This window comes from Oncorhynchus gorbuscha, unplaced genomic scaffold, assembly GCF_021184085.1.
Source record: "Oncorhynchus gorbuscha isolate QuinsamMale2020 ecotype Even-year unplaced genomic scaffold, OgorEven_v1.0 Un_scaffold_1285, whole genome shotgun sequence".
Classification (NCBI taxonomy): domain Eukaryota; kingdom Metazoa; phylum Chordata; class Actinopteri; order Salmoniformes; family Salmonidae; genus Oncorhynchus; species Oncorhynchus gorbuscha.
In genome coordinates, this window is record NW_025746106.1 from 4,919 (window position 1) to 31,125 (window position 26,207).

At 41.8% G+C, this 26,207-nt stretch overlaps 1 protein-coding gene across 1 annotated transcript in view; it reads left to right on the top strand.

Annotated features, from left to right (window-relative positions):
- Window positions 1-3,718: 3,718 nt before the first annotated feature.
- The window catches only part of LOC124022070 (A disintegrin and metalloproteinase with thrombospondin motifs 7-like), a gene marked incomplete at its 5' end in the record, with an annotated part of 127,409 nt that continues 104,920 nt past the window's right edge, over window positions 3,719-26,207 (top strand). Inside the window, 3 exon segments of the mRNA XM_046337130.1 lie at window positions 3,719-3,802; window positions 5,916-6,040; window positions 7,266-7,415. Coding sequence (XP_046193086.1) covers window positions 3,719-3,802; window positions 5,916-6,040; window positions 7,266-7,415 — 359 coding nt within the window.

Consider the following 26,207-nt stretch of genomic DNA (forward strand, 5'->3'; position numbering starts at 1 on the left):
TTCAAAATGATCCACACAATTCATTAGATAGATTACTTCAAGACAAGCCGTCCTTAACGCGTCTATTTTGAACGTCTGCTTCTTTCCGTCAGATGGGTCCGCTATTTTATCACACAGTCAGAACAGGAAAGGTGTCAGCATTGGGTCCTTGACTTCTAAACATAACGAGGACTAAGTAACCCTGAAAGAGTTGGGGCTGATTTAAACCAGTCTTTATGTATAAGTAACCCTGAAAGAGTTGGGGCTGATTTAAACCAGTCTTTATGTATAAGTAACCCTGAAAGAGTTGGGGCTGATTTAAACCAGTCTTTATGTATAAGTAACCCTGAAAGAGTTGGGGCTGATTTAAACCAGTCTTAAAGTATAAGTAACCCTGAAAGAGTTGGGGCTGATTTAAACCAGTCTTTATGTATAAGTAACCCTGAAAGAGTTGGGGCTGATTTAAACCAGTCTTTATGTATAAGTAACCCTGAAAGAGTTGGGGCTGATTTAAACCAGTCTTTAAGTATAAGTAACCCTGAAAGAGTTGGGGCTGATTTAAACCAGTCTTTATGTATAAGTAACCCTGAAAGAGTTGGGGCTGATTTAAACCAGTCTTTATGTATAAGTAACCCTGAAAGAGTTGGGGCTGATTTAAACCAGTCTTTATGTATAAGTAACCCTGAAAGAGTTGGGGCTGATTTAAACCAGTCTTAAGGTATAAGTAACCCTGAAAGAGTTGGGGCTTTTAAACCAGTATAAGTAACCCTGAAAGAGTTGGGGCTGATTTAAACCAGTCTTTATGTATAAGTAACCCTGAAAGAGTTGGGGCTGATTTAAACCAGTCTTTATGTATAAGTAACCCTGAAAGAGTTGGGGCTGATTTAAACCAGTCTTTATGTATAAGTAACCCTGAAAGAGTTGGGGCTGATTTAAACCAGTCTTTATGTATAAGTAACCCTGAAAGAGTTGGGGCTGATTTAAACCAGTCTTTATGTATAAGTAACCCTGAAAGAGTTGGGGCTGATTTAAACCAGTCTTTATGTATAAGTAACCCTGAAAGAGTTGGGGCTGATTTAAACCAGTCTTTATGTATAAGTAACCCTGAAAGAGTTGGGGCTGATTTAAACCAGTCTTTATGTATAAGTAACCCTGAAAGAGTTGGGGCTGATTTAAACCAGTCTTTATGTATAAGTAACCCTGAAAGAGTTGGGGCTGATTTAAACCAGTCTTTATGTATAAGTAACCCTGAAAGAGTTGGGGCTGATTTAAACCAGTCTTTATGTATAAGTAACCCTGAAAGAGTTGGGGCTGATTTAAACCAGTCTTTATGTATAAGTAACCCTGAAAGAGTTGGGGCTGATTTAAACCAGTCTTTATGTATAAGTAACCCTGAAAGAGTTGGGGCTGATTTAAACCAGTCTTTATGTATAAGTAACCCTGAAAGAGTTGGGGCTGATTTAAACCAGTCTTTATGTATAAGTAACCCTGAAAGAGTTGGGGCTGATTTAAACCAGTCTTTATGTATAAGTAACCCTGAAAGAGTTGGGGCTGATTTAAACCAGTCTTTATGTATAAGTAACCCTGAAAGAGTTGGGGAATTTAAACCAGTCTTTATGTATAAGTAACCCTGAAAGAGTTGGGGATGATTTAAACCAGTCTTTATGTATAAGTAACCCTGAAAGAGTTGGGGCTGATTTAAACCAGTCTTTATGTATAAGTAACCCTGAAAGAGTTGGGGCTGATTTAAACCAGTCTTTATGTATAAGTAACCCTGAAAGAGTTGGGGCTGATTTAAACCAGTCTTTATGTATAAGTAACCCTGAAAGAGTTGGGGCTGATTTAAACCAGTCTTTATGTATAAGTAACCCTGAAAGAGTTGGGGATGATTTAAACCAGTCTTTATGTATAAGTAACCCTGAAAGAGTTGGGGCTGATTTAAACCAGTCTTTATGTATAAGTAACCCTGAAAGAGTTGGGGCTGATTTAAACCAGTCTTTATGTATAAGTAACCCTGAAAGAGTTGGGGCTGATTTAAACCAGTCTTTATGTATAAGTAACCCTGAAAGAGTTGGGGCTGATTTAAACCAGTCTTTATGTATAAGTAACCCTGAAAGAGTTGGGGATGATTTAAACCAGTCTTTATGTATAAGTAACCCTGAAAGAGTTGGGGCTGATTTAAACCAGTCTTTATGTATAAGTAACCAGTCTGAAAGAAAGTTGGGGCTGATTTAAACCAGTCTTTATGTATAAGTAACCCTGAAAGAGTTGGGGCTGATTTAAACCAGTCTTTATGTATAAGTAACCCTGAAAGAGTTGGGGCTGATTTAAACCAGTCTTTATGTATAAGTAACCCTGAAAGAGTTGGGGCTGATTTAAACCAGTCTTTATGTATAAGTAACCCTGAAAGAGTTGGGGCTGATTAAACCAGTCTAAATGCATTAACCAGCACTTGGCTCAAACACATTATTAGTCTGATGGCGTCTGCCTCCCTCCTCCTGGAGAAGGGAAACAGTTCTTAGTGAAAATGAGCTCTCACTTTCTATTTAACCAGGCACCCTAGCACCCATTCAGTGAGCCTCCTGACCCCCTACTTAATGTAGGACTGGAAACATAAAGCCAGCGTGTGTGTGTGTATTACAATGTGACCTGAAAACTGAGGTGTGTGTGTGGGCGGCTGCCTCCAAGATGTTGCTAATCAGCCCGGGAGAAAGCTGCTGCTGCTACTGCAATGGTTGTTTGTTGTTACCAGAGAATCAAAGGAACCCTTAATTCACTACAGCAGCTTGAGAGATAAGAGGGAGCAAGGGATGGATGAAAGGAATGAGGAGAGGGAGGGAAGGAGTGTGTGTGTAGAGCTTTAACAAATACCTAAAGGAAAAGAAGTATTATACCCTCCTGAACGAGGTAATTGTGTAGTTCAGATAACCTGGCCATCTGTCTCCTAAACCTCAACTGGAAAGATGGAACATGTTAATGCTGTAATCTGCAGAAGTGAGACCCGCGGATGTTGTTTTCTGCATCACATTGTTGCTTTGGAGAAATGTGAGCAGGGAACAGAAAGTTAATTTTTATTTTTAAATCTTAAAAAAAAAAAAGTACCCCCTTTTTTCTCCCCTGTTTCGTGGTATCCAATTATTTTAGTAGCTACTATCTTGTCTCATCGCTACAACTCCCATACGGGCTCGGGAGAGACGAAGGTTGAAAGTCATGCGTCCACAGCAGTTGCTGGTGCTCGATGAGCCAAGGATATCCCTACCGGCCAAGCCCTCCCTAACCCGGACGACGCTATGGGGGATTGTGCATCGCCCCACAGACCTCCTGGTCGCAGCTGGTTACGACAGAGCCTGGGCATGAACCCAGAGTCTCTGGTGGCACAGCTGGCACTGCAGCACCCTTAACCACTGCGCCACCCGGGAGGCAGGGAACAGAAAGTTGACCAAAGTTATCAATCATTGTTTTGTGTTTCTGAAGGGATTTTCCAGACAGACTCATGTAACACTAATCATCACTGTCTGCCTAATCATCACTGTCTGCCTTGCCTTTCCAGTGTCGTAGGAAACATTCCTCAGTAGACAAGACAGTCCTTTATTTATAATTATTGTGATATACCTCATATGAACTGTATACCACACGTGGAAAGACAATACAACATAATGGTACTGGATTGCCTATTTGTTGAGAAGGACAGGTTTTTGGCCCAACCCACTGAGTCTAAATCATGTCCATTCTGTTTCAGGTGTCGGGGTTGTTTCATGATGCCAGCATTGGAAACCCTATCAACATCGTAGTGGTTCGTCTGATCCTGCTGGAGAAGGAAGAGGTAAGAGAACCACAGCTCCGGCCTGCACGTTACAAAACACCATTAGTAAACCACTGTCATTGGAGCTCCGTTTTAAAGACAGATTTACTGAATCAGTGTTGAAAGACTTACAAAGGGTTCATTTGTGGCATAAAATGACTGCCAGATCTCAATGACAATGACCATTAATCTTATCCTAAAACAAAACTGTCAGACTGACCACAGCCAGATATTTTAATTCGATTTTAGCCATATAAAACACAACAACAAAAAAGGTAACACAAAAATAGCTAATTATGAATTGATCACAAATCCTAACACCAGTCAATAACAGATTCAAGTGGCTTGAGTCCCAGTGTCATACGAGGAAATGGAATATGTGACGCACATTGTAAAGATGTCGCAAAGTTACGTTTCTTTTCGTGGCGTCGAGATTCCACTCTTGTTAAAACTAGTGTATGATCATGCATTGTCGCTTGAAACTAAGCAGTTATGCTCTTGGTAATTGGTCTAAACTAGTTCCAATGTCATTTTCCGTAAACGATAAAATAATATCATTAGTTTGTGTAATGATCTGAGGAAGTTCTGACTGCAGGCGATGACCGACTCCGTATGAGAGAGATTGAGATGGGGGAGAGAGAAATGGAGAAATAGAGAACAAGAGAGAGCGAGAGCCAGTACATAGCTACCTGCCTTTCTGTTTATTCAACTGTGAAGCAGTGTCTATTTCACTGTCCATCTTTGTAATGTGGTGCCATAATATCCTAGTCTTGGGGGAAAGGATTGTCTATTGCACTGCAACATTCTAGAGATTTACTTTGTTGGTGGAGGGGTGAGAACAGAGAAGCTCATTAGCGAGAGAAGGAAAGCGAGAGAGTGAGAGATGGATAGCGCTAGCCCCATCTGACTACTGTCTCTATCCTCTTCCCCCTCCAGCCTTGTCGTCATCATCATAGCCAAGGCCTCAGTTACATCCTTCAGCCTTGTCATCATCACAGCCAGTTCTTCAGATACATCCTTCAAACAGCATTTTACATCAGAACACCACTGGCTCCCAGTGTAGGAAGTATAGGCCCCTACACCCTTCCCACAATGTGTTAGGAAGTGTAATGTGCTGAAACAAATCTCTCTGAAGTCGTGGTTACTGGCTAATGGGAATGATGTAGTCTGAGAAAGGGCATGTAGGGTAAGTTTCCTAACCATTCCCTATTCAAATCGTCTGGAACTGCTCTATAGGTCTCTGTTTCATGTCTATATTTTGAAAAGGGAATTGGCCTGATCAACTCAAAAGTTTGTAGTAGAAAAAAGTATTTGGGTGCCGATTTCAAAAGGCATACATTTGAAAAAAGGAAGAACCTGTTTTCTTTTAATTTTTATGTATTTATTTAGCAGGTCAGAGGTCAGAGCAAACGGAGGCATTTAGGCAAAGCATTTGTCTAAACCTGACTAAGCCTGTCACCGAAACACATTCGTTTGCACTGACTTAAAAGAAAACAGGTTTTTCCTTTTTTCAAATATTCCACTGACACTGTAGTGTCTATACGTTGACACACAAACATATAGTTTAGGCTCATTTCTCCTATGGGTCAACTACTAGACTGTCGATGTTTATATCCCTGCAGAGTAAAGTCTGTGGTTGGCCATAATATGGTTCTTAATGGGTTGTCATAATCATGCTTGAAAGTGCACATTTGAACCTTGAATGCAGTTTTGACTCCTGAAGGTGAATCTAACTCTTCATCAAGAGCTAATAGCTCAAAGCTATGATAATATGGACAATTGTATTTCTTTCTAGAATGGCTGTCTAGTAGAAACAGCAACATCTTTTAAATAGCTCTAAAGCAGTGATGTAGGGGAAAAACAAAATTGGTGGAAAAACTCTCTGGTTGTAATGCTTCCTATTCTTTCAATGCTTTTTCCCACAAAAGGTGTGTAACCTGTGTTTACTTGACTACTGCTCTACAGGGACCAGATAAAGGTCTCACAACCAGAGAAGCAGTTTACAACCAGGAAATGATGTCATTATGACATCAGATGCCATCAGCAACACAGCTTTGGAAAACCTCCCCCCTGTTCATGAAGGTATCTGATGTTTCCTTGTCTAACGTAACGATGACATCCCTGTGGTTGGCAGGAAGACCTGAAGATCACCCACCACGCTGACAACAGCCTGAGCAGCTTCTGTAAGTGGCAGAAACGGCTTAACGTGAAGGGAGAAGAACACGCGGTCCATCACGACGTGGCCGTCCTTCTCACCAGGTAATCCACTCCCACCGAGGCTGAATTCCATTTGCGGTCTATTGGGGAGAGGATGTATACTGAGCAAAAATATAAAGGTAATTTGCAATATGAAAATCAGTCAATTGACATCTGTGGCATTTTGTTGTGTGACAAAACTGCATATTTTAGTGGCTTTTTATTGTCCCCAGCACAAGGTGCACCTGTGTAATGGTCATGCTGTTTAACCATCTTCTTGATACGCCACACCTGTCAGGTGGATAGATTATCTTGGCAAAGGAGAAATTCTCATTGACAAGGATGTTAAAAAAATTGTGCCCAATCATTTTAGATAAATAAGCTTTTTGTGTGCATGGAACATTTCTGAGATATTTTATTTCAGCTCATGAGACACGGGGCCAACACTTTACATGTTGCGTTTATATTTTTTGTTCAGTATACTTTCCTCTCCTTACTTGTGCTTTCTGAATAGTAATACCTTTTGGTGCCGTCCTCGAAGCTGAAGGAAGTGGTCCTCCTCGTAAGCATTTGTCCTATTTTATTTATCTCGAAAGGCCCAAAATGTATTTCTCCTCACCATTCAGTCATGGAGGACAGTCCTTTTAACACGATGAATGGAATGAATGTGAGACATTACATGTAGAACACCATACTGGGACAAAACAGCCTTTGCCTACCTTCCCCTCCCATTGATGGCCTGACTGTTATTCTCTGTAGTTTACCACCAGAAACTAATTCTATTTTCCCTTCTTAATTGAAAAGACCTTTTTTTCCTCCCTCGCGCCATCTCTTTGATGAGACCGCTTTCCACTCAAAGCCACTCATTAAACTATGATTCTTTTGTTTGACAAACGAGTGCAATTAGAGGCTCCACCAGAACTTTAATTTGAGCAGCGCCACAACAACAAGGATATTTGCAGAGATTTGGTGACATTCCCTGGACCTTTTTCAGAAGGTAGTTGGAGCTCCCGAGTTGTACTTTTCTCCAATTGTTTTAATTTAAGTAGCTTTTCCACAGAGACTCATCCCACCGATCATGGTCTTAATAGATTCAGAACATTAAACATGTCAAGAATAGGAAGTGATGATGTTAAAGGTCATTGTTGTGCTCCTTATTACAATGTTTCAGTCCTTCTCTCCCTCTGTCCTTTCCTTCTCTCCCTCTTTCCTCCTTTTCCCTCTCCTTCCCTCATCCTCTTGCCTTCTCTCCCTCCTTCCTCCCTTTTCCTCTCCCTCCTCTCCTCAGAAAGGACATCTGTACGGCCATCAATAAGCCCTGTGAGACCCTGGGCCTGTCTCATGTGGCAGGAATGTGTCAGCCCCACCGCAGCTGCAGCATCAGTGAGGACACGGGCCTGCCGCTGGCCTTCACCGTCACCCACGAGCTCGGGCACAAGTAAGTGCATCGCATGTGCACATGGACACACACACATACACGCACACACTCACACTGACACCACACCTCATACATTTCTGTCACATGGTTGGATATTTTTTTAGTTTCTTTATTTCACCTTTATTTAAGCAGGTAGGCGAGTTGAGAACAAGTTCTCATTTACAACTGTGACCTGGCCAAGATAAAGCAAAGCAGTGCGACGCAAACACCAACACAGAGTTACACATGGAGTAAAACAAACACAGTCAATAATACAATAGAAAAATAAGTCTATATACAGCATGTGCAAATGAGGTAGGAGAAGGGAGGTAAGGAAATAAATAGACCATCGTGGCGAAATTATTACAGTATGGCAAATTAAACATTGGGGTGATAGATGTGCAGAAGATGAGTGTGCAAGTAGCTGTACTGTGGTGCAAAGGAAAAATAAATAAAAATATGGTGATAAGGTAGTTGGATGGGCTATTTACAGATGGGCTATGTACAGGTACAGTGATCTGTGAGCTGCTCTGACAGCTGGTGCTTAAAGCTAGTGATGGAGATATGAGTCTCCAGCTTCAGTGATTTTTGCAGTTCGTTCCAGTCATTGGCAGCAGAGAACTGTAAGGAAAGGTGGCCGAAGGAGGAATTGGATTTGGCGATGACCAGTGAAATATACCTGTTGGAGTGTGTGCTGCAGGTGGGTGCTGCTATGGTGACCAGTGAGCTGAGATAAGGCGGGGCTTTACCTAGCAATGACTTATAGATGACCTGGAGCCAGTGGGTTTGGCGACTGATATAAAGTGAGGGCCAGCCAATGAGAGCATACAGGTCGCAGTGGTGGGTAGTATATAGGGCTTTGGTGACAAAACGGATGGCACTGTGATAGACTGCATCCAATTTGCTGAGTTGAGTGTTGGAGGCTATTTTGTAAATGACATCGCCGAAGTCAAGGATCAGTAGGATAGTCAGTTTTACTAAGGTATGTTTGTTAGCATGAGTGAAATAGGAAGCTGATTCTAGATTTAATTTTGAATTGGAGATGTTTATTGTGAGCCTGGAAGGAGAGTTTACAGTCTAACTAAACACCTAGGTATTTGTAGTTGTCAACAGAACTGTCCAGAATAGTGATGCTGGACGGGTGGGTAGGTGTGGGCAGCGATCGGTTGAAGAAGTGCATGCATTTAGTTTTGCTTGCATTTAAGAGTAGTTGGAGGCCACGGAAGGAGAGTTGTATGGCATTGATTCTCGTCTGGAGGGTAGTTAACACAGTGTCCAAAGAAGGGCCAGAAGTATGCAGAATGGTGTCGTCTGCGTGGAGGTGGATCAGAGAATCACCAGCAGCAAGAGTGACATCATTGATGTATACAGAGAAAATAGTTGGCCCAAGGTTTGAACCCTGTGGCACCCTCATAGAGACTGCCAGAGGTCCGGACAACAGACCCTCCGATTTGACACACTGAACTGTCTGAGAAATAGTTGGTGAACCAGGCGAGGCAGTCATTTGAGAAACAAAGAGTCTGCCAATAAGAATGTGGTGATTGACAAGAGTCGAAATTCTTGGCCAGGTCAATGAATACAGCTGTACAGTATTGTCGTCTCTTATCGATGGTGGTTATGATATCGTTTCAAACCTTGAACGTGGCTGAGGTGCACCCATGACCAGCTTGGAAACCAGATTGCATAGCGGAGAAGGTACGGTGGTATTCGAAATGGTCGGTGATCTGTTTGTTGACTTGGCTTTCGAAGACCTTAGAAAGGCAGAGTAGGATAGATATAGGTCTGTAACAGTTTGGGTCTAGAGTGTCTCCCCCTTTAAAGAGGGGGATGACCGTGGGAGCTTTCCAGTCTTTGGGGATCTCAGACAATACAAAAGAGAGGTTGAACAGGCTAGTAAAAGGGGTTGCAACAATTTCGGAGGATAATTTTAGGAAGAGAGGGTCCAGATTGTCTAGCCTTGCTGATTTGTAGGGGTCCAGATTTTTCAGCTCTTTCAGAACATCAGCTATCTGGATTTGGGTGAAGGAGAAATGGGGGAGGCTTGGGCAAGTTGCAGTGAGGGGTGCAGGGCTGTTGGCCGGGGTTAGGGGTAGCCAGGTGGAAAGCATGGCCAGCCGTAGAAAAATGCTTGTTGAATTTCTCAATTATTGCGGATTTATCGGTGGTGACAGTGTTTCCTAGCTTCAGTGCAGTGGGCAGCTGGGAGGAGGTACTCTTATTCTCCATGGTCTTGTCACATGGTCTTGTCACATGGTATGTCACATGGTTTAATGTGTCACATGGTTGGTGGTTGGATGTGTCACTTGGTTGGATGGATGTGTCACTTGGTTGGATGTGTCACTTGGTTTGATGTGTCACTTGGTTGGATGTGTCACTTGATTTAATGTGTCACTTGGTTGGATGTGTCACTTGTTTGGATGTGTCACATGGTTTAATGTGTCACATGGTTGGTGGTTGGATGTGTCACTTGTTTGGATGTGTCACATGGTTTAATGTGTCACTTGGTTGGATGTGTCACTTGGTTGGATGTGTCACTTGGCTGGATGTGTCACATGGTTAGTGGTTGGATGTGTCACTTGGTTGGATGTGTCACTTGGTTGTATGTGTCACTTGGTTGTATGTGTCACTTGGTTGTATGTGTCACTTGGTTGGATGTGTCACTTGGTTGGATGTATCACTTGGTTGGATGTGTCACTTGGTTGGATGTGTCACTTGTTTGGATGTGTTTGATTTGCCATCTTCTCTGCGATACAGTGCCTTCACAAAGTATTCCACATATGTAAATCCTCACCCATCTACACACAATGTCCCATATTGACAATGCGAAAACATGTTTTTATAAATTTTTGTTATTAAATAAATATCTAGTTTGCTTAAGTATTCACATCCCTTAGTCAATACTTTGTAGAAGCACTTTTGGCAGCGATTACAGCTTTGAGTCATCTTGGGTATGTGTCTGGATCAGCTTTGAGTCGTCTTGGGTATGTCTGGATCAGCTTTGAGTCATCTTGGGTGTGTCTGGTTCAGCTTTGAGTCATCTTGGGTGTGTCTGGATCAGCTTTGAGTCGTCTTGGGTGTGTCTGGTTCAGCTTTGAGTCATCTTGGGTATGTGTCTGGTTCAGCTTTGAGTCATCTTGGGTATGTCTGGATCAGCTTTGAGTCGTCTTGGGTATGTCTGGATCAGCTTTGAGTCATCTTGGGTATGTGTCTGGTTCAGCTTTGAGTCATCTTGGGTATGTCTGGATCAGCTTTGAGTCGTCTAGGCTATGTCTGGATCAGCTTTAAGTCGTCTAGGCTATGTCTGGATCAGCTTTGAGTCGTCTAGGCTATGTCTGGATCAGCTTTGAGTCGTCTAGGCTATGTCTGGATCAGCTTTGCACAACTGGATTTGGGGATTTTCTCAAACTCTTAAGTTACTTGGGGAGCGGCGGTGAACAGCCGTCTTCAAGTTTTTCCACAGATTTTCAATGGGATTCAAGTGTGGGCTTTGGCTGAGCCACTAAAGGACTTTCCTATTCTTGTTCTGAAACTATTCCAGTGTTGCTTTGGCTGTATGCTTGGGGTCATTGTCCTGTTGGAATGTAAATATTTGCACCAGTCTAAGGTCGTTTGCACTCTGAAGTAGCATCTTACCAAGGATGTTCCTGTATTTGGCTCAATCATTGTTCCCTCTATCATGACCAGTCTCCCAGTCCCTGCTGCTGAAAAGCATCCCCATAGCATGATGCTACCACCGCCATGATTCACGGAAGGGATGGTGTTAGAAGGGTGATGAGCTGGGCCTGGTTTTATCCAGATATATCCCTTTGTATTCAGGCCAAATAGTTACATTTTTGTCCCATCAGACCACAGAATCTTGTGCCTTATCTGAATCTTTCAAGTACCTTTTAGAAAACTCCAGACGTGCTGTCATGTGCCTTTTTCTCAGGAGTGGCTTCCGTCTGTCCACTCTACCACAAAGCCCAGATTGATCAAGTGCTGTAGAGACTATTGTCCTTCTGGCAGTCTCTCCCATCTCAGCCAATGAACTCTGTAGTTCTGTCAGTGGTTATTGGGTTTTTTGGTCACCTCCCTGACCAAGGTTCTTCTTGCCCGGTTGCTCAGTTTGGTTGGACGGCCAGCTCTATGCAGAGTCTGGGTAGTTCCATTTTTTTTCAATTACACAATGATGGAGAACATTGTGCTCTTGGAAACTTCAACAATCTAGAAAATATTTGATACCCTTCCCCAGATATACTGTGAGCTCCAAAAGTATTGGAACAGTGACACGTTGTTTTTCTCCCCAGATATACCGTGAGCTCCAAAAGTATTGGAACAGTGACATGTTGTTTTGACCCTCTACTCCAGCACTTTGGATTTAAAATTATACGATGACTATGAGGTCAAACCCCAAGACATTCTAACCTCTCAACAATTCAAGTAAAACCTGGAAGGTTAGCACAAATATCATACCCTCCCAAAAATGCCAACCTCCCAGGTTATAATTGAAATGTTGAGAGGTTAGAATGGGTTGACCTCATAGACATTATATCATTTCAAATCCAAAGTGCTGGACTACAGAGCCTAAACAACAACATGTTTGTCACTGTCCCAATACCTTTGGAGTTCACTGTATGTCTCATCACAGTTCTCTCTCTGAGATGTACGGACAGTTCCTTGGACTTCAGGGTATAGATTCTGCTCTGACATGCACTAAATCAAGTCCAAACTATTGGTGGCCACAGGTGGATTCCAATCAAGTTGTAGTGACATCTCAAGGATGTTCAAAGGACGCTGGAGTGTCATAGCAAAGAGGTGTGAATACTTATGTCAATTAGTTATTTCTGTATTTTATTTTCAATAAATTTGCAAAAATGTCTAAAAACATGTTTTTTCACTTTGTAATTATGGGGTACTGTGTGTAGACGGGATAAGGAAAATATATTTAGTCCTTTTTTAACTCCGGCTGTTACACAACAAAATGTGGAATAAGTCAAGGGGTTTGAATACTTTCTGAAGGCTCTGTGTGTGTTGAGTGTCTGGGACTATCAGTCAAGAAGACTATTAATGTCATATTTGAATGGCTTGATGTTGAGATTTGACAATTAATGAATTATCTGCTTACAGTTTATTCTTCATGAAATTATTTTCAGTGGCACAAAATGGTCCTTACTGCGACAGTATTTTAATTATTAATTAAATATACTCACATATTGTTAGTCAATTTTCTAGGAATAGATTAGTTTACAGAACAAAACACCCAATTAATTTATGAATAGTGCATCAGGGTAGGTATTGGATTTGCATATGGAATATTCTCTGCCCTCTGTTTACCAGCACTTCGATGTTTAATGCATTTAAATGCATAACATTATCATATAGACGATATTTAAATTCTGCTTTTGCAACAAACAAAAAAGTCCTGTCAATGTGCCCAGGGATTCACTAAATCATCAACTTACTAGCTAAACATACACAGAACATCTCATTTAAAATACACTATTTCTTCCTCACTGCATATTTCACGTTTTTGTTCAACCGGTGACCACATTCTACCCACTCAAATCAAATCCAATTTTGTTTGTCACAGACGCATGGTTAGCAGATGTTAATTAGAGTGTAGCGAAATGCTTGTGCTTCTAGTTCCGACCATGCAGTAATATCTAACAAGTAATCTAACAAATTCACAACTACCTAATACACACAAATCTAAAGGGATGGAATACGAATATGTACATATATATAAATGGATGAGTGATGGCCGTGCGGCATAGGCAAGTTGAAATAGATGGTATGAAATACAGTATATATGAGATGAGTAATGTAGGATATGTAAACATTATTAAAGTGGCATTATTTAAAGTGAATAGTGATATCTTTTGTTAAATCCATTTATTAAAGTGGCCAGTGATTTGGGTCTGTATGTTGGCAGCAGCCTCTCTATGTTAGTGATGCCTGTTTAACAGTGGCCTTGAAATAGAAGCTGTTTTTCAGTCTCTCGGCCCCAGATTTGATGCACCTGTACTGACCTCACCTTCTGGATGATGGCGGGGTGAACAGGCAGTGGCTCGGGTGGTTGTTGTTCTTGATGATCTTTTCGGCCTGCCTGTGACATCGGGTGGTGTAGGTGTCCCGGAGGGCAGGTAGTTTGCCCCCGGTGATGCGTTTTGCAGATCGCACTACCCTCTGGAGAGCCTTGCGGTTGAGGGCGGTGCAGTTGCCGTACCAGGCGGTGATACAGCCCGACAGATTCTGCATCTGTAAAAGTTTGTGATGTGTTACGTCATTGAATACCTGTTGTTTTCCTTTCCAATTCAAAGTTGTTTCCAGTGATGAGTACCCACTGGGCACAAACTGGCTGAATCAATGTTTTTCAACGTAATTTGTCAACTTATTGTGATATGGAATCTACGTGAAAAATATATTGGATGTGAAAAAAAGTAATCGACGCCAATTTGTATAGAGGTTGAAATTTCAACCACAGGATTATGTATGTTATCATGGTAACCAAATGTCAACATATTCAAACATGTAAATATATTGAATGTGTACCTTTTCTAAAACAACGTCAGCTCTTCAATTTTATTTCCGCTATCAGAAGAAAAAAAACAATAGGCTGTGCAGCACCTCCTACTGGAGAATTGATCCATCTACAAGCTCCCCTTTGGGTTCTAATCCAGGGTGTTAACCAAGCCCAGTTTAGCTAGGAGAATTGTCACTGACTATTACCAATGTGCTATCCTGGGAATGATTGTTGAGATCTCTACTTAAAAACTAAATAGATTTACTGTTGCTATCGAACTAATTCCATAGAGTAGGTTTAACAGTGTAAATTAAATGTGACCATACTTTATCACTCATATCTTCAATGATTCTATTGAGACCAAAATAGCATTTGCAGAGTCATCAACAGCTATTTTATTCAATTGAACCCAGAATTCAACTAAACATCGACAATACATAGGACTAGGATCACACACTCTGGTTGGTTTAAAATGGAATTATATTTAGTGATATTGAGTTGTTTGGTTGTTAACGCAACCAAATATCAACATTTGAAGGGGTTTCATTGTCCGCTTGTTTAGTTCCATCTAACTAACTGACTTAGTCTGGCTTTAATTCTAGTTTGTAAACAAATTGATATACAAATTGATAATTGATATTCAAATTGATAATTGATATTCAAATTGATAATCGATATTCAAATTGATAATCGATATTCAAATTGATAATCGATATTCAAATTGATAATTGATATTCAAATTGATAATTGATATTCAAATGTTTTCAAGTTTGGTTTGGTTTAGTCCTGTTCTTTAACTTAGGTTTTCAGTCAAGATGGAGACTCGAATCCAACATATCAATGATTCATTTGTAGACAAACTGGAGTTCAAGCCAGACTAAGTCACTGGCACAGATGGAACTATCCAAGCAGAAGACGCATCTCCTTCCAATGTTGATATTTGGCTTTGTTGACAACCAAACACGAATCAATATCACTTTTGAAATACAATAACTATCCTATTAACTTGTCAACAAGTTCAGAAATGATATGTTGGATTCACGTCTTCAACTCAGTTAAAGAATGTTATTAAGCCAGTGGCTCAGATGGAACTATCCCTGCAGCAGATACGGCTTCTTTAAATGTTAATATTTTGATGCCTTGTCAACCAAACACAATTCAATATTACTTCTGTAAAATGGCCTTGCGTTACAACCTAATGTAACAATCAACCTTAAAATTAGTAACACATCCATGGCCACATTGTGAGGTTACTGCAACTATAGAAATGTCTTCCTATTGTCACGATCGTTGTATTGAAGAGACCAAAGCGCAGCGTGGTGTGAATGCATGATTTAATGATAAGACGGAAAAACTAAGTACACTAAACAAACTAACTAACTAACCAGACAACCGCGACCGCTATAGAAAATGAGTGCTAACATGCAACATCACATAGACAATAACTCACCAACCACAACACAAACAGGCTGCCTAAATATGGTTCCCAATCAGAGACAACAAACACCTGCCACTGATTGAGAACCATATCAGGCCAAAACACATAGAAATATTTTTATTTTACTAGGCAAGTCAGTTAAGAACAAATTCTTATTTTCAATGACGGCTAGGAACAGTGGGTTAACTGCCTGTTCAGGGGCAGAACAACAGATTTTGTACCTTGTCAGCTCAGGGATTTGAACTTGCAACCTTTCGGTTACTAGTCCAATGCTCTAACCACTAGGCTACCCTGCCGTCCCAAATAGACAAACTAGACATACAACAGAATGCCCACTCATATCACACCCTGACCAAACAAAACATAGAAACAAACAACGCAAATCATGGTCAGTGTGACACCTATGTAATCATATACAGTGTGTTTGTTCAAGATAGCATGAATAGGTCATTGCAGGTCAGGTGGAAATCTTCACAATTCCTGTAATAATCTGACCAGAATCTCCCAACAGTATTGATCACTTTTTAATGTAATACTTTTTAATGTAATCTCAACTGTAATCCAGGTCATTTGGTTCTAATAATAGATGAAGCACAGAGATTTTTATTTATTTTTATATTTCACCTTTATTTAACCAGGTTAGTTAGTTGAGAACAAGTTTTCATTTGTCACTGCGACCTGGCCAAGATAAAGCATAGCAGTTCCACACATACAACAACACAGAGTTACACATGGAATAAACAAAACATACAGTCAATAACAAAAAGTCTATATACAGTGAGTGCAAATGAGGTAAGTTAAAGAAATAAATAGGCCATGGTGGCAAAGTAATTACAATATGGCAATTAAACACTGGAAAGGTAGATCGGCAGAAGATGAATGTGCAGGTAAAGATACTGGGGTGCAAAGGAGCAAAATAAATAAATAAATACCAGTATGGGGATGAGGTAGGTAGATGGGCTGTTTACAGATGGGCTATGTACAGGTACAGTGATCTGTAAGCTGCTCTGACAGCTGGTGCTTAAAGCTAGTGAGGGAGATGTGAGTCTCCAGCTTCAGACTTTTTTGCAGTTCATTCCAGTCAGTGGCAGCAGAGAACTGGAAGGAAAGACGACCAAAGGAGGAATTGGTTTTTGGGGTGACCAGTGAGATATACCTGCTGGAGCGCGTGCTACGAGTGGGTGCTGCTATGGTGACCAGTTAGCTGAGATAAGGCGGGGCTTTACCTAGCAGAGATAACCTGTAGCCAGTGGGTTTGGCGACGAGTATGAAGCGAGGGCCAGCCAACGAGAGCATACAGGTCGCAATGGTAGGTAGTGTATGGGGCTTTGGTGACAAAACGGAAGGCACTGTGATAGACTGCATCGAGTTTGTTCTGTAGAGTGTTGGATGCTATTTTATAGATGACATCACCGAAGTCGAGGATCGGTAGGATGGTCAGTTTAACGAGGGTATGTTTGGCAGCATGAGTGAAGGATGCTTTGTTGCGATATAGGAAGCCGATTCTAGATTTAATTTTGGATTGGAGATGCTTAATGTGAGTCTGGAAGGAGAGTTTACAGTCTAACCAGACACCCAGGTATTTGTAGTTGTCCACGTATTCTAAGTCAGAGCCGTCCAGAGTAGTGATGCTGGACGGGCGAGCAGGTGCGGGCAGTGATCGATTGAATAGCATGCATTTAGTTTTGATAAAGCAATTTGTTGTATAAATAAATAACATATCTGACATTGTATTTCCATTTGAGCTTTTCTGTCCTTTTAAGTGGTTGAAGTGCAGGGATAGACATTTGGGTGACAACTTTTCCATTGTAATTTGGTTGTGCTTTTAGATGGTTGATAGAATAGTGATTGGACATTGGAAATTCAACAACATTTTAGCTGTATTTTTTGAGTGAGTGAATCTCATTTATCCAACCTCTTACACCAAATTTGACCCAATTATCCAGGTTGAAGTGATGTGGTGTGCTCAGTGGGTAGTGAAGAGTAGTCTACACCAAAAATGGCTTCTCTATTTTGGAAGACAGGAAAGAGGAAAAACAGACCCAGGTGGCCCAAACAAAGCTTTAAAGCTTCTGTCTGGTATCTCATGTCGCTCTGCTACCAATTGTCCAACACATTTTAATCTTCTTTGTTGACAACATCACACTAAGATATTGTTCTTCACACGTACAGTCAACCACATGCCCAAACTCACTCAGATATTGAGTTCTTCACACTAAAGCTGATGTCATACGAAGCAACCCGGATGCAATTTATGTCCACCTGTCACCCTCAAACTGCCTGCAAGATAGTTGCATTGAATCATCACGAAATAGAAACTGACTGGATACAATGTCCAGCCAGTAAGCACAAACAAGTTTACATGACTCGTCTTATCGTTGCGTTTGTCATGTTTATTTTGTATTCATTTTTAAACTTTGACCTCTTTTTCGTGATATCCTATTGGTAGTACAGACTCTGGAGCGGGGAAGGTCGAGAGCCATGCGTCCTCCGAAACACAACCCTGCTAAGCTGCACTGCTTCTTTACACAATGCTTGCTTAGCCCGGAAGCCAGCCGCACCAATGTGTCGGAGCTAACACTGTACACCTGGCAAACGAAGTCAGCTTGCATGCGCCCAGTCCGCCGCAGAGTCGCTAGAGCGCAATGGGACAAAGACATCCCGGCCGGCTAAACCCTCACCTAACCAGGACGATGCTCGTCCAATTGTGCGCCACCTCATTGGTCTCCCAGTCATGGCCGGCTGTGATACAGCCTTGGATCGAACCTGGGTCTGTAATGACGCCTCAAGCACCATGATGCAGTGCCTTAGACCGCTGCGCCACTCAGGAGGCCTAATAGATGTCATTTTATAAGTGAACTCAGACTTTTCCCTGTCCAGTTTCAACTGAAATTGTACAACAAGAACTGCACTAGCTAGCTTAGCTCGTCGCTACCTTGGTTAGCTAGCTAGCTGTTGTTAAACATGGTTGGTAAATAGGCAACATTTTGGCTAGCTACATTTTACAGACAGAATTTTGTCTATATCAATGCTGTTACAATTACCAAACATTTGGATAAACAAATCATTTATGAAAAATGATGTGATGTATGAAAGGATTGCAGGTTCTGTTTGAATTGCTTTGCCTTTGTGTATCAGCAAGGTCGCTAGAGATGTCACAGCTTGCAATTTGCTGCAACAGAAAGTGTCCAAATTGATTCGACAGGCGTCGCACAGGCAGCCCAATTCTGATATTTTTCCCACTAGTTGGTCTTTGACCAATCACATCAGATCTATTTACACCAGATCTTTGTCAGAGCTGATCTGATTGGTCAAAAGACCAATTAGTGAAAAGAATATCAGAATTGGGCTGCCTGTCTAAACGCAGCCGTAGAGTAATCCGCATGGTGTTTCATCTCCATTGTGTGATGTGATGAACAAAAATAGGTGGTTCTTTCATGTATTAGGTCTAGCCTTATAAATACCCTGCTGACAAACACAGCTGTACAAATACATTGTCCCCAAATACCCTCAGTAATGACAATGCATTGTTCCCAGACACCTTCAATTAGGACAATTGTACACAAACACCCATGGAGAACATATCCTAATGAAATAATAATAACAGGCAGGTGTTATGTACCGCCCATCCCACCCTTGTGTTGCTTAGTTACAATGTGTGGCAGAGGGAATGCAACATGTTAAGTATTTGATAAGCATTTAATGCGCATCTGAATGACAGAGGAGCTGTGGAATGTGATACCATGGGACATTGCTCTGGTCCCTCCACCCCTTTAGAACCTATTAATAATGTTCTTTGTCCTCAGTGTTCTGTTGTTGTTGAGGCAGACACTGTGGCTTTGGTCTGTTGTTGTTGAAATATGGTCTGTTGTTGTTGAGGCAGACACTGAAATATGGTCTGTTGTTGTTGAGGCAGACACTGTGTGGCTTTGGAAATATGGTCTTTGTTGAAATATGGTCTGTTGTTGTTGAGGCAGACACTGTGGCTTTGGAAATATGGTCTGTTGTTGAGGCAGACACTTGAGGCAGACACTGTGGCTTTGGAAATATGGTCTGTTGTTGTTGAGGCAGACACTATGGCTTTGGAAATATGGTCTGTTGTTGTTGAGGCAGACACTATGGCTTTGGCTGTTGTTGAAATATGGTCTGTCTGTTGTTGAGGCAGACACTATGGCTTTGGAAATATGGTCTGTTGTTGTTGAGGCAGACACTAAGGCTTTGGAAATATGGTCTGTTGTTGTTGAGGCAGACACTATGGCTTTGGAAATATGGTCTGTTGTTGTTGAGGCAGACACTATGGCTTTGGAAATATGGTCTGTTGTTGTTGAGGCAGACACTATGGCTTTGGAAATATGGTCTGTTGTTGTTGAGGCAGACACTATGGCTTTGGAAATATGGTCTGTTGTTGTTGAGGCAGACACTGTGGCTTTGGAAATATGGTCTTTGTTGAAATATGGTCTGTTGTTGTTGAGGCAGACACTATGGCTTTGGAAATATGGTCTGTTGTTGTTGAGGCAGACACTATGGCTTTGGAAATATGGTCTGTTGTTGTTGAGGCAGACACTATGGCTTTGGAAATATGGTCTGTTATTGTCGAGGCAGACACTATGGCTTTGGAATTAAACTAATTAGACCATCTAAAACACATACAGCCAAACACCAATGCATTGACACAAACACATTGTTGATGTGGGCACAATGACTTTGACATTTCTGAATAATAACATAATAATAATAATAATATATGCCATTTAGCAGACGCTTTTATCAATACATTCTACGTATGGGTGGTCCAATCGAACCCACTGCAAGCGCCATGCTCTACCAACTGAGCTACAGAAGGACCACTACCACATAATCTGTCTATGAAATTATCCCCCTCTCAAATAAGTATTTTGACAATTAAAAGCATATACAGCCACACACAATGCAATGAACACAAACAAACAAATCTCTATTGTGGTATTTAATGGCAAAATTATCCAGGAGAGCTAACACATTGCAAAGTGAGGGTGTTAAAACTAATACAAATTTGATGAGAGAGAGATTTTTTTTTTTCAAGGATGTGGTTTGATGTCTCTAGCTTTAATGGTTAGAGTTACTGTCAGTAGGTTATTCTATGCTAATTAATGCACGTTTATATTTTTATAGTTGATAAACGTTTTAAAGAATTTGAAGTTAGGATAGCCTGAACATGAGAAAGTTGGTTTGGTGTCTCTAGCTTGAATGATTTAAACCCCATAAGGTCGCTGTCCTCTCCCCTGCTGAAATCTAATTAGCATAATAGAACACATTTAATAATCTGTCAGTTTCAACTACAGATCTGTTTTTTTTGCATTGGATGCGTCTCAATCCACCACATCCGCTTAAGTAACACTTCTGCATCTGCTGTGAAAGGTGACAGAGCTAGAGAGGTGTTTATCAGACCAGGAGACATCTCATCTGCTGTGAAAGGTAAAGAGCTAGAGAGGTGTTTATCAGACCAGTCCCATCTGCTGTGAAAGGTGACAGAGCTAGAGAGGTGTTTATCAGACCAGGAGACATCCCGTCTGCTGTGAAAGGTGACAGAGCTAGAGAGGTGTTTATCAGACCAGGAGACATATCATCTGCTGTGAAAGGTGACAGAGCTAGAGATGTGTTTATCAGACCAGGAGACATCCCATCTGCTGTGAAAGGTGACCGAGCTAGAGAGGTGTTTATCAGACCAGGAGACATCCCATCTGCTGTGAAAGGTGACAGAGCTAGAGAGGTGTTTATCAGACCAGGAAACAGCCCATCTGCTGTGAAAGGTGACAGAGCTAGAGAGGTGTTTATCAGACCAGGAGACATCCCATCTGCTGTGAAAGGTGACAGAGCTAGAGAGGTGTTTATCAGACCAGGAGACATCCCATCTGCTGTGAAAGGTGACAGAGCTAGAGAGGTGTTTATCAGACCAGGAGACATCCCATCTGCTGTGAAAGGTGACAGAGCTAGAGAGGTGTTTATCAGACCAGGAAACATCCCATCTGCTGTGAAAGGTGACAGAGCTAGAGAGGTGTATATCAGACCAGGAGACATCCCATCTGCTGTGAAAGGTGACAGAGCTAGAGAGGTGTTTATCAGACCAGGAGACATCCCATCTGCTGTGAAAGGTGACAGAGCTAGAGAGGTGTTTGTCAGACCAGGAGACCTCCCATCTGCTGTGAATGGTGACAGAGCTAGAGAGGTGTTTATCAGACCAGGAGACATCCCATCTGCTGTGAAAGGTGACAGAGCTAGAGAGGTGTTTATCAGACCAGGAGACATCCCATGCTGTGAAAGGTGACAGAGCTAGAGCGGTGTTTATCAGACCAGGAGACATCCCATCTGCTGTGAAAGGAGACAGAGCTAGACAGAGCACCCCATCTGCTGTGAAAGGTGACAGAGCTAGTGTTTATCAGACCAGGAGACATCCCATCTGCTGTGAAAGGTGACAGAGCTAGAGAGGTGTTTGTCAGACCAGGAGACATCCCATCTGCTGTGAATGGTGACAGAGCTAGAGAGGTGTTTATCAGACCAGGAGACATCCCATCTGCTGTGAAAGGTGACAGAGCTAGAGAGGTGTTTATCAGACCAGGAGACATCCCATCTGCTGTGAAAGGTGACAGAGCTAGAGCGGTGTTTATCAGACCAGGAGACATCCCATCTGCTGTGAAAGGAGACAGAGCTAGAGAGGTGTTTATCAGACCAGGAGACATCCCATCTGCTGTGAAAGGTGACAGAGCTAGAGAGGTGTTTATCAGACCAGGAAACATCCCATCTGCTGTGAAAGGTGACAGAGCTAGAGAGGTGTTTATCAGACCAGGAGACATCCCATCTGCTGTGAAAGGTGACAGAGCTAGAGAGGTGTTTATCAGACCAGGAGACATATCATCTGCTGTGAAAGGTGACAGAGCTAGAGAGGTGTTTATCAGACCAGGAAACATCCCATCTGCTGTGAAAGGTGACAGAGCTAGAGATGTGTTTATCAGACCAGGAGACATCCCATCTGCTGTGAAAGGTGACAGAGCTAGAGAGGTATCTATCAGACCAGGAGACATCCCATCTGCTGTGAAAGGTGACAGAGCTAGAGAGGTGTTTATCAGACCAGGAGACATCCCATCTGCTGTGAAAGGTGACAGAGCTAGAGCGGTGTTTATCAGACCAGGAGACATCCCATCTGCTGTGAAAGGTGACAGAGCTAGAGAGGTGTTTATCAGACCAGGAGACATCCCATCTGCTGTGAAAGGTGACAGAGCTAGAGAGGTGTTTATCAGACCAGGAGACATCCCATCTGCTGTGAAAGGAGACAGAGCTAGAGAGGTGTTTATCAGACCAGGAGACATCCCATCTGCTGTGAAAGGTGACAGAGCTAGAGAGGTGTTTATCAGACCAGGAAACATCCCATCTGCTGTGAAAGGTGACAGAGCTAGAGAGGTGTTTATCAGACCAGGAGACATCCCATCTGCTGTGAAAGGTGACAGAGCTAGAGTGGTGTTTGTCAGACTGAAAATGGAAAGATGAGACTCACGTACATGTGGGTTGTTTTGCTCTAGGACGACCACAGGCCACACAAGACTCATCTGAAGTCTGTTCAACCGACCTGCCAACTTCTGTCTGTAGCGTCCCAATAGTTGGGGCTACACACTAATATGACCCATCTGTGTAAAGGTGAGACTCTCACCAACATGTATAGTTCAGTCAAAAGTTTGGACTCACCTACTCATTCAAGAGTTTTTCTTTATTTTTTGCTACTTTCTACATTGTAGAATAATAGTGAAGACATCAAAACTATGAAATAACTACATTATTCTATGTGTGTATATATTCTACAATGTAGAAAATAGTAAAAATAAAGAAAAACTCTTGAATGAGTAGGTGAGTCCAAACTTTTATCTTGTAGTTTACATACTTTAAACTTTTTACATGTGGGTTGTTTTGCTCTAGGACGCCCACAGGCCCCACAAGACAACAATAAATGAATGGAAGTACAGTATATATGGAGACGCTTTAATGACAAACAATTTCCTGATCTTTCTTCTGTCACACTCCGAACAAACTTCGTTTTGATATTTATTTGAGGACTATCTGTTTCAGCATGTAGTGAATCTGTTTTCAATGAGTTTCTATGGGTCAATAGCAGTAGAGGGGTGAGTTATTTTATGCAAATGTAAAGCCGTGGTCAAAAGTTTTGAGAATGACACAAATATGAATTTTCACAAAGTTTGCTGCCTCAGTGTCTTTAGATATTTTGGTCAGGTGTTACTATGGAATACTGACATATAATTACAAGCATTTCATTATTGACAATTACAGAAGTTGATGAAAAGAGTCAATATTTGCATTGTTGACCCGTCTTCTTCAAGACCTCTGCAATCCGCCCTGACATGCTGTCAATTAACTTCTGGGCCACATCCTGACTGATGGCAGCCCATTATTGCATAATCAATGCTTGGAGTTTGTCAGAATTTGTGGATTTTTGTCCACCCGCCTCTTGAGGATTGACCACAAGTTCTCAATGGGATTGAGTTCTGGGGAGTTTCCTGGCCATGGACCCAAAATATCGATGTTTTGTTCCCCAAGCCACTTAGTTATAGGTGCTCCATCATGCTGGAAAAGGCATTGTTCGTCACCAAACTGTTCCTGGATGATTGGGAGAAGTTGCCCTCAGAGGATGTGTTGGTACCATTCCTTATTCATGGCTGTGTTCTTAGGCAAAATTGTGAGTGAGCCCACTCCCTTGGCTGAGGAGCAACCCCACACACGAATGGTCTCAGGATGCTTTACTATTGGCTTGACGCAGGACTGATGGTAGCGCTCACCTTGTCTTGTCCGGACAAGCTTTTTTCCGGATGCCCCAAACAACCGCTCTCCTTGATGATCCGATAAATGGTTGATTTAGGTGCAATCTTACTGGCAGCAATATCTTTGCCTGTGGAGCCCTTTTTGTGCAAAGCAATGATGACGGCACATGTTTTCTTGCAGGTAACCATGGTTGACAGAGGAAGACAATGATTCCAAGCACCACTCTCCTTTTGAAGCTTCCAGTCTGTTATTCGAACTCAATCAGCATGACAGTGTGATCTCCAGCCTCACACCTGTGTTAACGAGCGAATCACTGACATGTCAGCTGGTCCTTTTGTGGCAGGGCTGAAATACAGTGGAATTTTGGGGGGGATTCAGTTCATTTGCATTGCAAAGAGGGACTTTGCAATTCATCTGATCACTCTTCATAACATTCTGGAGTATATGCAAATTGCCATCATTCAAACTGAGGCAGCAGACTTTGTGAAAATTAATATTTGTGTCATTCTCAACTTTTGGCCATGACTGTATGCACATTTTATATAATTATAGTTGATAAAGGTTTGAAATAACTTGACATTAAGATAGCTTGAACATATATGCTAAGTTGGTCTTGTAGCTTGATTGGCCAAGGAGCAGGACCACTTTTAACATCTACTGCTGTATTCCTATGGTACTCATTCAAACTAATGTTAAGTTATGCAAATGTTTCATGGTTATAGTTAAAAAGTAAATTGTATAAAAAAATCATTTGACAAGCAATAGAAGTATAGTGTAGAATTGGAATACTGTGATGCAAGTTAGTTAAGTCAGAAAACAAGTCGCGTAGCATACAAGTTAATTGAATTCGCTATGTGGTGCGTAGATCCAAATGCCCAATAAGAAAATGAAGGTCCACTCTTTTTGGATGAAGGTGATTGAAGATACATCTGTTTATTCCATTAGGGACAAACGTCTCACCCCGTCAGGTTTCATCAGTGTCAATGAATGTCAAAGCCTTAATTCAAAGGGAGTGGACCTTATCAATGCTGTGTATGAATGCAAAACCTAATAGAGTTTGATAGTAGTAGAGGTCAACTCCAGTCAATGTATAGCATGTCTCTATACGTGTCCCACTTTCTTTTTTAAAGAGCTCTAACTGAACCAGTACTGACTTAGGCAGTTGTTGGAAAGGGGCCCTTTACTACATACAACAACAGGGTATGTAAATACAATTAAAAGTGAGTTTGCCTCGTCTTTGAGGCTTCAGCCCTCGCCTTGGAGTCTTTAGACCATCACAGAGTGAAGCTGTGATATTAGTTGGTGGTGCCATATATTGCTAAGCCCCCTAGTGGGATTCAGATTGGTTTCTAAATACTCCGCTCAGTGGCCATAGGGGGTAAATGGGACTGGGTCGGTTAACGCTTGTGAGATCCGTAAGTCCGGTGACTGATGAAAGCAACGTGAGGCATTAGCTTAGCGGGCTATGCTACCCACTACAAAGACACCAAGACTGTTGCCAGACATGTTTGTCAAAGGATTTTGTGCGCTTTCCAAGGCAGGTTCTGGCAGCATTTGATGTGTATACAGTACATGTCTGTCTCTTTGGTCTCTCTGTACTGTGTGAATGTGTACGTTCATACGTGTGCTTATTAAAGTGTGTGTCTAGGCAGCCTGCCTAGGCAGTGGCCTCTCAATATGCACTCTGCATCAGCTGTGTGTGTATATATTGAGTGGACAAAATATTAGGAATGCCTGTTCTTTCCATGACTGATTAACCTGATGAATCCAGGATCCCTTATTGATATCACCTGTTAAATCCACTTCAATCCATTAGTTAGGTGTCCCTAATGATTTGTCCAGTCGGTGTATACTGTATATTTGAGAATGGATATTATATTGTATAGTTGTCCACTCACTGTGTTGTCTCTCTCTCTGTGTGTGTGTGTGTGTGTGTGTGTGTGTGTGTGTGTGTGTGTGTGTGTGTGTGTGTGTGTGTGTGTGTGTGTGTGTGTGTGTGTGTGTGTGTGTGTGTGTGTGTGTGTGTGTGTGTGTGTGTGTGTGTGTGTGTGTGTGTGTGTGTGTGTGTGTG